Genomic DNA, 13,839 nt, shown 5'->3' with positions numbered 1-13,839 from the left:
GTTTTCTACAGCTTATAGAGGGCAGAACAAGGTGGCTGAGGAGCTGCTGTATGGGTGTAAAGGAAGATGTGTCAGTTTACTGAGCCTAACCAGCATGTAGAAGAAACAATAACCCTTAGCTTGACTTCCATAACAAAGCCTGAGTTTTCAAGCAAGTTTTAAGACATGCTTTTATGTGCATGCTAGATCTAGAAGTCACTATGAGACAAATTTGGAACTGTGATCTTTCATACTTGCACTGAACTTTCAAAAATGGTCTCAGCTGGCACCATTCAGTTCAGGACACATGCTTCAAACAGCTCAATCTGCTTTCTAGAAGAACAACTTGAATCTGAATCAGAAACTGAAACGTTTGAGTTCAAAATCCATGCTGATCAAACAGCTTATAATGTGCTGCTTCTTTAACAAAATGGTTAATTCCAAGAAAAAGTAACATTCTAGTAGGTTTCATAATGCTGGGAGAGAACGGAGTGACACAGCTAGGTCACCTTCCAAAGGTTAGTTAGCTGTGGTTGATGTTCTTAAAGGAAGGATTTTCAAACACGGCAGGTGTTTAAGTCATGGTAAGTGCTCATTATCGGTGATGCAGTCAAAGGTAAATGCAGGTAAATGGAGTTTACCAACTTTTCACTGCCTGGCCTGGTACACCAAATGGATGAGTTTACCCACTTTTTAAATTACCGCTGTAACGCTGGGTTTAAAATACATTTGCTTTTCCATCACTTCACTCTTAATATTCTTCACTGCTTTTCTTTGATGCATTCTGTTGCAGCCTGGAAATTACGTTCTTTTCAATGGGAATTGACTTTTACAAAGGTTTATACAGTCCCTAATACAGCTATAGGCTGATTAGAAAGTATAGCTACAAAATACAGCAATTAAATGAAGAATAATAACTTAAACAGAAGGAGACGTATTGTATACGACATTACTCTGTGTATTACTTCCATCGTATGTTTTACTGGAAAAACATATGTTTTACTTTTGTCTTGCTAAAAAAACCCACCCAAAACCCCAAACCCAAACCAACAACTGATTCAAGTATCTCTTTTCTGGAAAGACATGGAGAACAGTAATGGGACGGTGAGTTACTTGGAAAAAGAACCTAATCAGATTGTATATGCTGTACTAAATACTTCAAGGATTTACAAAATCAAAAATCAGACTATGGATGTTTGCTTGATTAAATTAGGTCCTGATAGCTGACAATGTCTAAGACATCAGCTATAGATTTGAAAGGTCTACTCTTCTGGAAACACATCTTTAATCTTACATGCTATTCGTCTTGATTTACTTTCTGTATATACTGAAAACAGTTTTAAAATCACAATAATCTAGTAAGAGAATAGTGGAGTTAATAAACTTTGTGGGTTTATATATTGTACAAATCATAGTCTTCATTTAGTCAATTTTCTTTTGTTAGAATAAGCAGTTGACACTGGAAAATCCTTGTTACAAATCCAGCTTTTCAGCTTAAAATTACACATGTAAGAGTAAACAAGTTAGCCTTTCACAAAAGGCCCAAAGGTGTTGCTTCATATAGTAAATCTCCAAGTGAGGTGCACTGAGCAACAGTAGACAGCTGCATTTACCACCAATGTATTGTACAACGTATCAGTGGTTTTCTGCTAACAAATATGCTCTCCTCTTACCTTTTGCTCTTGATGGAGATGAAGGAGACGAGCTAGTTAAAGGCTTTCTAAGGGTGGTATATGGGCCTTGTGTATCTGTACGGCCCAGGCTAGGCCTGTTTGCATTCTGATCACTGTGCACCCTCTGATGACTTACAGCAGGTTCTGACTTCCTTCTTTTTCTGTAGTCACTCGCAGTACTTGCAGAACTACAGAAATAAGCAGTATTAGCAGCAGTCTAATCCTGAGATCAGAATTCAGGAATTTAAAAAGTAAGCTCATAATTATATTATTGGTTTATAGATTAAACAATGCCAGAACAATTACATCAAAAACATGTAAAGGGGAGAAGCACTGGTCTCAGACATCTTACAGCATATTTCACAGAGAAAAGCTGAATTTCTTCTTCACCTGATTGTTTTAAAGTTAAAGCAACAAAATTGCTGTCATTTTCATAGTGAAGGCTTTGAAATAAACGCATCAAGTTTTTTTAGACTATTTTTTGGTACTAGAAGCTCAGCGCAAAGATAGGAAAAAGACAGAGACCGAGAACAGATGAGGTAGCATGCTTAGGGAAACAGCACTGAAAGTGCTGCAGGCAGTAAGGTTAGATGATAGATGGCTGCAGTTGAGACAGAAGCTCAGGGATGTTAGTGGAAAGGTCCAGAATACAGCATGGTTATCTTGAATGTAAACACTAAGTCCTTGTAAAACAAAAGTAAGATTACACTTCAGTATCAAAATATGAACATCCTCTCCATGCATCTCTCTATTTTGTCAGTAGCTTACAAGGTGAATGTTAAAATCTGACTCTTCGTAGCATCTGCTGGCTTCGGGTCACAAAGAAAGCCCTCGGGCTGGATAATCTGTGTCTGCTGAAATCATATATTGTATTTCTTACCTAGAGGGCCTGTCCAGGCCTTTGTCTGTTGAATAGTGATGATATAAGGAAGTCTGTGAAAACAAATATATGAATCTGTTATACATCTGTAACTGAAAAAAGGGTGAACGATTTCTGCTTATCATGTTTGATTACGATTGTTACTCTGTGACAAATCCTATAACAACAGACTATGATGATTAACATCCTGGGCACTCCAGCATAGATACTGCAATATTTCATGAGAATAGTTATGCAGATTTTAAAAAGCATCACTAGATTTCATTTCATATTCTACTTCAGTAATGTTTTTTCTTTTAAAGCACTACCAAATAATGATCCAAAGTCATGCTTCTCTATACCCTTTTCAAAAATAGATACAAAACAGCTGAAATGAACTTTTATTATAAGACCATAAAAATCTGAAAATAATTCCTTCATGCGCAAGCGAGGTCTGCAGACCTTCTCCTCCCCTGGAATTACTCACCAAAATCCCACAATCAATTGTAGCCAGAAACTTTTGTAAATGCCATGATGTTTGCGGCCAGTTGTTGACCACCTTATATTCCTGGTAAAAACAGTTCTTATCACAGAAAATTAGTTATTGCCTATAGAGTTATGGTAGTAGCTACTGCACGAACCTTGGAAGATGGAATGGAGTACTGCTCCCTAATTTTATTATTAATACAAAGTCAACCTTAAATGACCACTAATTATAAATCAATCATTTCATACATTTCAAGCCTCCAGTCAGAATTAGGTAATACAATTCTGGTAACGACATATGAATTTAGAACAAACTGCATGGTCCCTGGTATTTCTTCATGGGTACAAAGCAATGTGGTTCAAAAGTTAAACTTGTTTTAAGTCCCTGGCATGTCATTTCAGAGCTAACCTGATGGACTGGAAATAGAGCTATCATACAGCTTCGTAAGCTGCAGGAGCTATTTTTCTCTCTCCATAGAAGCTTTCTAGACTTTTTCTCTGCACGGAAAAATCTTTACAGACTTTTCTCTGTACAGAAGGACTGCAGAAGTAATAGCACTCATGGCCTGTGTAAGTGCTTTTTTTGTTAGGTATTCTTTTTTCCCAGTGATTTGAATTGCAAGTTCATGAATAGGACTTCACCCAGATTTGTAAAGTGACACGTATACTTCTAGAAGGCACCTGTAGTCTAAGAATATTTATGAAGAGATTTCATGAGACTGCATACTTTAAATGACATTCTAGCATAACTGTTGAACTACTTTTACAGGTGGGGCACTATAAAGACAATACGATTGTTCAGTTAGAGCTCATTTGTTAGTAGGCTTCGTTATTTAAGACCTGCATCACATACCAAGTGATCCCATCAGGACACTAACTGAAGTTTTGATTTCTGGATTATACTGAGATTTATTATACTGTGAGGCAGGGAGAAACACACAAACATGATACAATATGGATCAAATGTTATCTAAAACTTGAGCTAAGATCATTCCGATTTTCTCAGTAATTTTTAACTGTAGTTTAATTTAAATCGCATCAAAAATCAGAAAAAAAAACTTTCAGGCTTTTGGTAAAAATGGCAGCTGAGATGTAAACAGTTAAAAGATGTTAATCATTCAAAGACTTTAAAGTTACTTTCCAGAGAAAGTAAGTCCTCTATAACTTATTTAAAGTGATCTCTGCATAGGGTTTCAAAATGTTTATTTTTTCTAAACAGAAATGTCTTTGCTTTGTGGACAAGTATTCAAGTATTTCTTCTGTGTTACTACTTACTACTACTATTATTCTCACTGTTAAACACTGTTATGTTCATACGCTCCAGTCTGGATCAGAATCACTTGCTGTATAAACACAGAAGTAGAATCCCTCCTCAAGTGAGATTACAAATCTGGGATAAGTGATCTATAAAGAATATGCTCACTGCAAAAACCAGTAGCATAAACCTGACCACCAGCAATGGCAGAACTAGGTTCCTGATACTTCTCTCAAGTCATACTTGGCTTAACTTGTAAAACACTGTGGCAGAACTAGCTCTAACATGGATTTCTGTTAGATCAAGCATTATGAGTATGAGCTGTATCCTATTAGCAGTGTTTGTGCACAGCTCTTGTTCCTCTTGATTTCAACAGAAATTTTGAAAGCAACAAATTTTGAAAACAACATTGGGTTGTAACGTTGGCAAACAGGGTTATGGCAACTCTGATGTTTCACCAAGAGAAAGCATAGGAACTGGCCTGTAATTGAAGGAATTTGTTTCTGGCCTATTTCAAAGCTTCTTGGTGATCTTGGACAGTTCAACATGGCATGCTTTCATCCCACAAACTCTCACGTGCATTTCATTGTGGGGGAAATCTCAAAGAAAGCACATGTCTAGGAAAAAAGGAAACCCAAGGTTTTGGTTATAACTACTTCTCTGTTTTCTTCCTATTTATTTTGAAATGAAATAAACTACTGGGCTAAATCATGAAACCATGACGATTGTACCACTTCATTGTTTTAGTAGTTTGTGTGTTTAAACTTGCTAGTCTTTGCATCTCTTCAGAATGGAAACAATGCAAGGCTCAGGTAATACCTCTAATTAAGAGTCATGCGCTCTAGAAGTGATGTGTCTTTGCGAGACTTTAAAGTCTCTTTTTTAATATTCTGTCACCATGTTAGAGGCAAAGCTGAGGCAATTTCTCTGCTGCTGCTGCAATTCTTACCTGATGGATACTGTTAAATTGTTCCCATCAGAGCTCAATTAGCCCCAAACCTCTGAAACTGCCTCCAAACAACAAACGTGATTCTGTTGTAATGCGCTACATTGTTCTGTATGACAAATATTTTGTTTTGTAATAAAATGGGAAACCAAAAGAATAGATTTCCTTTTTTTCTCATCCTTATCCTTCCACTGCTGCACTGTATCATGGATTTTCAGGTTGTGGAAACTGATGCTCAAGTTCTGGCAACATACAACTCTGCTCCAGTGACTTATGCTATGGACGAAAGAGGGGAGCTAGAAATAAAAGCTCCAAAAATTACTTTAGTGCTATGCTAAAAAAAAGGGCTACTTGTCATGCAGTCATTTTCAGCTCATCCAATACAACCTCCAGACATAATAGAGGAGAAACGATCTCCTCTATTCATCTGCGTCTCATTTACAGTAAGTAACGACATGCATGCAACCCACAGTGTGTGCACTACCGTAGGAAGTAGAAAGTGGCATTAAAATAGTTGTCAATAGCAATATATCCACCTGCTAGGAATTACTATTGTGTTTATTCTTTGTAAATTAACATGTCCTCAAGCAACACTGATCTGCAATTTGCAGCCTGTGTATGAGAGATCTTCACACAATCTGGGAATTAAGCTGTTACCAAGAGGAGCAAGGTGAGGTAGTGGTATGTAGCCCACATTCTCAAGGAACTGGGAAGTGTGCATCAGTGATGTCAAGAGGATGGCGCTCTCAGTGGGGCAGGTCTGCTGTAGCAACGGCCTGTTGGAAGAAGACTACCAACATTACTGATCATGTGCCCAGCTTCTCCCAGTGTTAGGTGTTTCCATCAGTGAAGGTTTGCCTCACTCATACAATGATGTATCCCTTTCCCAGGTGGCTTTCTGTGCAGTGGTGCTCCACGTATGATTTTTTCCATGATGGGAGAGTACACAAGACCGTGGAATACAATCGAGTTTTATCACAGCCTCTCATTTTTATTTGCTAAATTTGCTAAAACCAACCTATTTTTTCTGCAAACAAATGTGAAATTATTTCTTACAAGTTTCATTTTCCTAGCAAAACACAGATTTCAAAGATTGTTTTTTTTTTTTTTAATCGTCATTGCATTGTTCTTAAGTGATAAACAAGCTAGGTATGACACTGTAAAATAAAAACTGATTTGTGGATTTGCATATGAAGAACAGAAATAGACAACTGTTGACCGAAGTATTTTAAGTACTGTAACCTAGCTCATAAAGTCAATGGGCTTAAACATTAGAGAGAAGGGGTACTGTGAAACAAAACCATACCATCTGCTCTAGGAAAGGAATAAAGAGTCAAACCACCTTTCCACAGGCAGATTAAATAGAAGCCTGTGTCTTGGAGCCAGTTCTGTTATAGAGGTGTGCTGATGATTAGATATTCTCAGACAGATCATAAACCTGCTATTAGCACTTAGGAAATTATCCCTATTTTATTTCTCAGTATTTAGAATGTGTATGGGGCTCATGATGAGTGCATTACTGTTACCTATTCTGTCTAAACAAAATATCATGGTATTTCTTTTTTAAAATATATTCTGAAGAAGGTATTTATTCCCGAGTCTTTACTGTTCATACACTTCATATTTTCAAGTTTTTCTTTACATCCTCTGAAAGCTGAAAACTACTTCATGACAATTCTCCCATCACTATCCAACTTCAGTGATTTTAATATAAATATCTAACATCATGAGCTCTGTCGGCAATAAAACCGTAGAAGCCAGCAGCAGAGTTGCTCACACCAACAGCTGGTGTAACCACAGTTCTCCTCACATTTCTACACAACAGCGTGAAGCAAAGGCCTCAGGTCTGTGTGCTTCCCTGCGCTACCCACAAAACACACATTGAGCCTGTTCTGGAAAACGTCAGAGTCTTACTTCAAAACTGGCCACAACTATCAACCTCATCGCTGTTGACCAGTCACTGCCATGGTCCGGTACCAGCAGAGGAAGGAAACTCGGGCTCACAGGTGATCTCTGTTAGAATTGTTGCATGAGATGATACAAACATTGCAGATTAATTGTCATTGCAGGGTTTCTTGCGCAGGTGCCAACCCAACCCCTTCCACTAAAGACTGGACCGAGACCATCTGTCACATGACACTGGCCAAAGAGCCATGAGTGATTACTTTCCATCACTTGTAATGGCTCCAGGGCTACGCAGACCATGATGTAAATCCCAAGGGTAGTGTAGATCCCCATTGCCTCCTATGGAAGGCAATGGGTAAATCACACAACTGAAACCAAACCGTAGAGAACTTCTTTATCCACAGCATTCCCCAGGCCATAAATAGTGTGTTAGTGATCAGCCTAAGACAGCAAGAAGTGTGTGTCATGCCAAAATTTACTGCTGGGTTACTATATGGCTTTTGCTTTCCGTCCTTTAACATACTCTTAACACCTCGGATGTAACTTGCCCTTTTGCCCTTTCTTTGATGCCTTCTTTGAAGTTTTTTCTATATGAAAGATACTGTATATTGCACATTCTACAATACTAATTTTTACGACAGGCATACGTTATCATATATAGGCTGTGTGGAGTTTATACCTTCTACCCACAGGTAGGGCTGCCCTGATATGGCACATCATAGGTAAAAGGTGAAAGCAAACAGTGGATATGGCTGTGTGTTACTGCCAAGAGTGGGTACCGCTGTTTGCAGCTGTCCTATCAGCTCTGGGGCATTTATTGACCCATGATCCCTCCAAGCCACTTCCAGGTGGCCAAAGAGAACACATCTCCCCCACTCCTCCATCTCCAAAGCTAATTAGGCATCTTCCAGAATATTCAAGACTGCCCTATATGGATAAAGGCTGCCTGACAAAATAATTAAATATTGGAGACAACTACCCCAGACTACCAAATACAGACTTTGTTGAATATTTTGATTCGGTTCTACTCAAAAAACCATATATATATTTACAATTAAGCCAATGTTTAGGTTGTTTTCATGCATCAAGGCTTTAATGGTGACTGAAAATGAAGTTAGGAAAAGTAGGCAAAAGCTGTAAACAAGAAGCAGGCTTGTTTGCATGATGGTTCTAACACTTTAACAAGTTATTTGGAATATCCCCCCCCCCTTTAGAAAAATATTTAATTTGCTGTAGTTTGTGAACATGATTTATCATATTCAAAGATTTTAAAAGTTTCAAAATAAAAGATAAGTGTCTTTGTAAATTAAACAAAGAGAAAACCAGTATTACTTAATAGCTGTTTTACCCAGGCCTACTGAACATGATAATATTTCAAATAATCATGCTAGGGCTTTTAAATTGTCTTTTCTGATATATAGAGTACTCTCAAGTATGAGTGAAGGCCTAGAAGCTTATTGTCTTGGAGAACTGGGCCCCAGTTTCACAACCACGAGGTTTTTCCAGATTTACAGAGCTTAAAACCAAACCGGACTAACTTGCAAACAATTAACAATTTAAGGCCACGATTTGCGTTTAATTTTTGGAGAGGCTACAGAAGATGAGAGTGAATCGCAAATATGAACGAAGTAAAGCCACCATATGAAGTAAAGTTGTCATTACAGGATTCACTGACTTTTGCCTTAACACTCTAAAAATGGGGAGGGAAGGGAGAAGGAATCAAAGCCTGAATCTCTCCCACTCAGAGTAGGGCAATGACAGCCCACCACCTGATCTTGATGCATTTTATTTGCAGTAATGACAGTGACTGCCAATCCTGCAGTTATAAATTTACAACAGGATTATTAATTGCTGTATTTCCTGATTAGCAACCTTAGTCATAAATACTTAATTGGAGAAATGATAGCTTAGCCACAAAGGCTTTCACCTGACATGTAGAATTTGCAGTCAGGTATTTTAACTAAAAAATACTACTGTGCTGGTGTATTAATTGTGTCTGAAAGCAATGCAGTTGCCCAACTCTGAAGAAGTGGGAATTTGTCAGAGTTAGAGACGTATGGGCTGTTGTGTAATTCTGAGTGTTAATCTCTGAGAAGTTTTGGGGATACAGACTCACAGTTCCTAGGATAATAAGATCAACATCCAAATGCACTAGTGATCTGGAAAGATATGAAGACAAAGATACAATGATTGTGAATTAGAAATGTCTCACAGCTATCAGAAGGAAACCACTACATTTTAACAAACTTAAGACATAAACGGCGAGCACTCCAACCCTTCTTCCCAAGAGAATCATCTGAACAAGAATCATTCATTTACCTCATTGGAAACACCAGAAGAACTGTCTTGAACATAGTCCAAAAGCTTTTTAGGTGGCTGCATCATAAAAGCAGAAGTGTAGAGATGAAATGGAGTAGAATCAATGGCAGCAAGGAATGAAACATGTGGAGAAGGTGACACAGTTAGAAACTAAGTGTTGACAACGTCAGATACAAAGAGTGACACATATGGGTAGAATGGAAGGAAGAATGTGTTACGATATTTTTTAAATTATAAGCATCTTAATAAAATGTTAGTAACTTCAGGTGGTAAAATTTACAACAGGAATGGTTGAATCAATACTAGCAGTTTTTAATACTGATGAGACAGAAGAGTGTAAAGCATCGCAGTTATGTTCTGCTGGGGAAATCTCAATATACTTTATCTTACTGGAGACACTATTCTCAGGTTATCATTATCAGTAAAATATTGTTGACATATTGTTCATCAGAAGAACGTATCTGGACTGTTTCTGCCCACCTAGAGGGAGGAATGACAAAACATCTTGAATGGCTAGATAAAAAGGAGATAAAAGGTAATCAGTGAAAATGTGATACATTATAGACCACTGGACAACAAATTAAACCCAGATATATTTAACTTTTTTTTTATTATTTTCAGGTGGTATTCAATGGGTAATTTTTTTAAATGTTATGATTAAAAAATTAAAGTTTTAAAAGAATGTGTGTGGTTTGCTTTCTCTTCTGCTCCCACTGAAGTAGCTGGGCGTTCTGATTTTGGCTTACAGCTAGCTACAAAAAGGGAGTAAGGCACCTGGTTCCCAGAGTGCCCGCCAGGGCCCTGTGTCAAGTGCTCAGGCGCCTCCTGTAGCCCGGCATGTCAGCAGTTAGCATGCCGAGGGGGGCTCCAGAGAATCGCTAGCTAACAGGGAAAGATAAGAATGGGAATGTTTTAAATCCTGATACTCTCACGCTCAAATGCCATCTCTCTTTGGGATTTCCTGCCTGTGGGCAGGTGCTTTTGGTTTGTGTCCTCAAGCCGCCCAGGATCCTGGGGAGCTGTGGGAATACTTCACCAGACTGAGGGAATGATTGGGTTTACTTCCTTCCTTTTTCTGAGGGGATTTGAACTCACATCTTCCACCTGTCTGGAAAGTACTCTAACCACCGTGTTAGACATTCTTCCGGGATGAAGACATCTGTTATCCTTTTTCCTGAAGATGTTAGAGCGTTCCGGAAAGAATTTGAGCTCCACAGAGCCAGAGAGGGTGTGTGCAAAAGCAAGAGCAGGTGCATCTCCAACCTAGTCGTTAAGGCACTGTGCAGGGAGGAAGTGAGACCTAGTTGTCAGTCTTGCTTCGAGGACAACGTTACTGTTTCATCCTTGTATAAAAGATATAAACAGCCTTTGGTGCCTACATCCAATTAAGCCTGTGGTATTTGGAGAAGAATTGCGCGTGCCCAGGCAACCGAAGGGGAAAAACTGAGTACATCTGACGTTTAGGTGTTTCAACCAAAAGGAGCTTTTCAGGTTTGTAATTTTAAACATAAATGCTTGCAGTAGGACTAAGGTAGCATCTGTTTGCCGGAGTCCTTTTTCTGGACCTGGCTGTTTGTGAAAATCGGAGCAGAACTGAAGTCTGTTTGTTCAAGCAGGTGTCCAAGCTTGAAAACAGAGCAAACCTGTATCTCTGTGTTCAGGTACAAAATATGTATTCTGCATGTATGCATATAAGAGAGGAAAAAAAGGAAAAAATATCAGTACTTACTGCCGTCAGCAATTTGTATACGGCTGTGTGCATTTAAATGTAGACACATTCCTTCAAGTAAAAGACATGATTTATAGTTTAGCATCCCTAATGCAAACTGACATGTTTTCCTGTTCTGAAAGATTGTTCAAAAATAATCCAGCCAAATGCAAAAGATTTAGGGAGACTAGTAAACATCCCTGCGTAACATGCGATTTGTCTTGTTCTTAAATATTTACACACTACTACTTGTCTAATATGTAGTCCGTATTAAGGCTATTAAAGCCATTACTCTGGCAAGTTAAGGGTCCACTTGAAAAGTAATAGTTATATGCATGAGATGACTTTATTGACCTTTCTCGAAAAAAACCATATTAACTTTACTGGCATATGTTTGCTGAATTCGGTAATTTGTAAATTCCTCATTATAAAAATATTGTTCCTAATGTTTAAATATTAATATTCTGTCCTCACTTACCGGACGTCCAAACTCCAGTTCTGAAAAGAATTTATACCAGGGTTCGTTTTCTAAATCTATGTCATCTGGGTTTATGCGATCAGTCTGGAGCAGTTGTGAAGTAAAAGGGAAGGAAAAGGCACACACTGAGCAAAGTGCTAGAAATGCCATGTCACTTTAACAACAAACACACACAAACACAAAACAAATATGGGGAAAGGAATGGAATAAAATCAAAGAATGAAGATGGTATCTAAGACAGATAGAGAATATTCTTGTTCAAGAGCTGTCATTGGCTGGTAGCTTTAATACTTTTCTTTTCGTCGCTGTTCTTCCAATGACTGGAAGATGTTAAACATTTTAAAATTACTCTTTTAAAGCTAAGAGGGCTTTTTGACCACTTCTGTCAACATCACGGCATTACTTAAGTACATTTAATGCTACTAAAGATTTCTTGTTAAGAAGATGGTTTAAATGACTGACATCTTCAGCATAGGCAAGAAATTGCCCATCTGATCAGCAATAAAGACATAATTTTATCAGTATTGCTTTTGGTCATTCCTTGTCTTCTCACAAAACATTGTTAATTCCAGATCTCGCTGTCTTGAAGCAAGTGCTGAGCAGAGATTATCGATATGCATCATGCAGGCGTGACTATATTAAAAAGCCGCTTCAGCATATAAAATGGAACTGGTATATTTTAAATCCTATGGTGAAAAATAGGGAACAAAAAATTATACATTCCATAATATTCGTTTTAGCAGTATTTTATAATGCTTTATCTCCCACAGCCTTGTTGACATAATGAAGCTTTTTTTTCCACAGTGAAATACATTGTTTTCATCTGAAAATTCTCACAGCAAAGGGATAAAGTAGCAATTGAAGATAGCATTAAGAAAAATTTTCAATGAACAGAAGAATAATTGACAGATTTATTCAAGTAGCATGAAAACATGACAGTGCAAAACAGTAGAGCTCCCAATGGGATATCTAATCAACTGTAAACTTGGCTGCATTAATTATTTTCTAAATAGCTCCAGTTCCTTTGTAGGATCTGATGTAAGCTGTCATGCAGCACAGAATTATAGTGAACTGTTGGCTTAAGGATCTCTGAAACAGAGAAAGCCTCTTGTTAAAAATATTTCTGAATTCAAAATTTAGTCCGCCACAACTGTAATTATCAGAACTTAGACACTAATTATGGTGTGACCTAGAAAGCAGAAGACAGAGTCCTGCATAAAGAATGATACTGGTGATTAAGTATGTAACACTTTTTCCTCCTGAGTCAAGCTGTCACCAACACCCCAGAGCAATCACACGCAGCTATTTCTGTTTTCTGCAAGAGATAACACCGTGCTCTTGACCATTTCAGGTAATTACACTTCTTATGGCACTTTTCTTGCTGCCTTTGATGTTACTGGAATGGACTGCCAATTTTGCTCTATTGAAAGGTCAACAGCCCTTTTGAACTACCTTGGTGCTCACATACCTATGAGCTGTTCATGCAATATCTGGACACCAACTGTTGTTTTACAGATTTATCTTCACAATGTCCCTTTCAAGTAAAGGAAGTATTATTCCTGCGAACAGCGTGGGAAGTGAATGCCAGCGATGAACAACTTGCTGTGCTCCATAGGGTTAGGAAGTGAAGCCGCTCTGGAGTTTTGCCCTTACATTTCCACCATCGACAGCCATAATTCAGCACTACTAATGACACCTGTTTCAATTCAACTATACATACTAAGTCTTTAGTAGAAAAACACTACTGAAATTAGTTTCATGAACTGACCAGTAAAGATTTGAGACCTTAATAGAGACTATAACTGATTTAAGAAAAAACACGTGATTCTGTTCTACAGAGAGATGAAGGCATGAGGGCAAAAAATGACAGATTCACAATGCAGAAGATGATAACTTCATTATATATCAACTTAATTCCCATTACAGAGAATGCTTGCCGTATTCAGTGTTTTTTGCTTACCTTAAAAAAAAAATCCACAATTTAGATCTGGATTATCTGAGAAGACAGGACTAAACAATTTCTTTTTCATCATTTCCCCAAACTAAGTTACGGTATGTTGAAATATTTATAGCATGTTTTAATCTTCATATTATACCAATGAATTAATTGCCACAGACAGCAATGCTAATATCAACAATTGGGTGCATCTCCATAAAATAAATAAATAAATCCCTTGAAATGCATATGGTGTGGAAATTGTGGAGCTGTTGGCACTACAAATCCAGGCCTA

General features: G+C 37.9%; 1 protein-coding gene across 2 annotated transcripts in view; it reads right to left on the bottom strand.

The window, feature by feature from the left end:
• Nucleotides 1-13,839, bottom strand: part of SORBS2 (sorbin and SH3 domain containing 2) — a 147,081-nt gene that overhangs the window by 28,544 nt on the left and 104,698 nt on the right. The window contains exons 15-18 of one of the 2 annotated variants that reach the window (XM_009330659.1): nt 11,609-11,692; nt 9,423-9,479; nt 2,533-2,585; nt 1,653-1,840 (exon numbers count right to left, since the gene is read on the bottom strand). In XM_009330659.1, coding sequence (XP_009328934.1) covers nt 1,653-1,840; nt 2,533-2,585; nt 9,423-9,479; nt 11,609-11,692 — 382 coding nt within the window. The remainder of the gene's footprint in view (nt 1-1,652; nt 1,841-2,532; nt 2,586-9,422; nt 9,480-11,608; nt 11,693-13,839) is intronic. The other variant, XM_009330660.1, reaches the window with a different exon arrangement.

This window comes from Pygoscelis adeliae, unplaced genomic scaffold (genome assembly GCF_000699105.1).
Source record: "Pygoscelis adeliae isolate BGI_AS28 unplaced genomic scaffold, ASM69910v1 Scaffold167, whole genome shotgun sequence".
Lineage (NCBI taxonomy): Eukaryota > Metazoa > Chordata > Aves > Sphenisciformes > Spheniscidae > Pygoscelis > Pygoscelis adeliae.
Note: the sequence above shows the minus strand (reverse complement) of the source record. Positions and strands in the feature narration are given on the sequence as shown.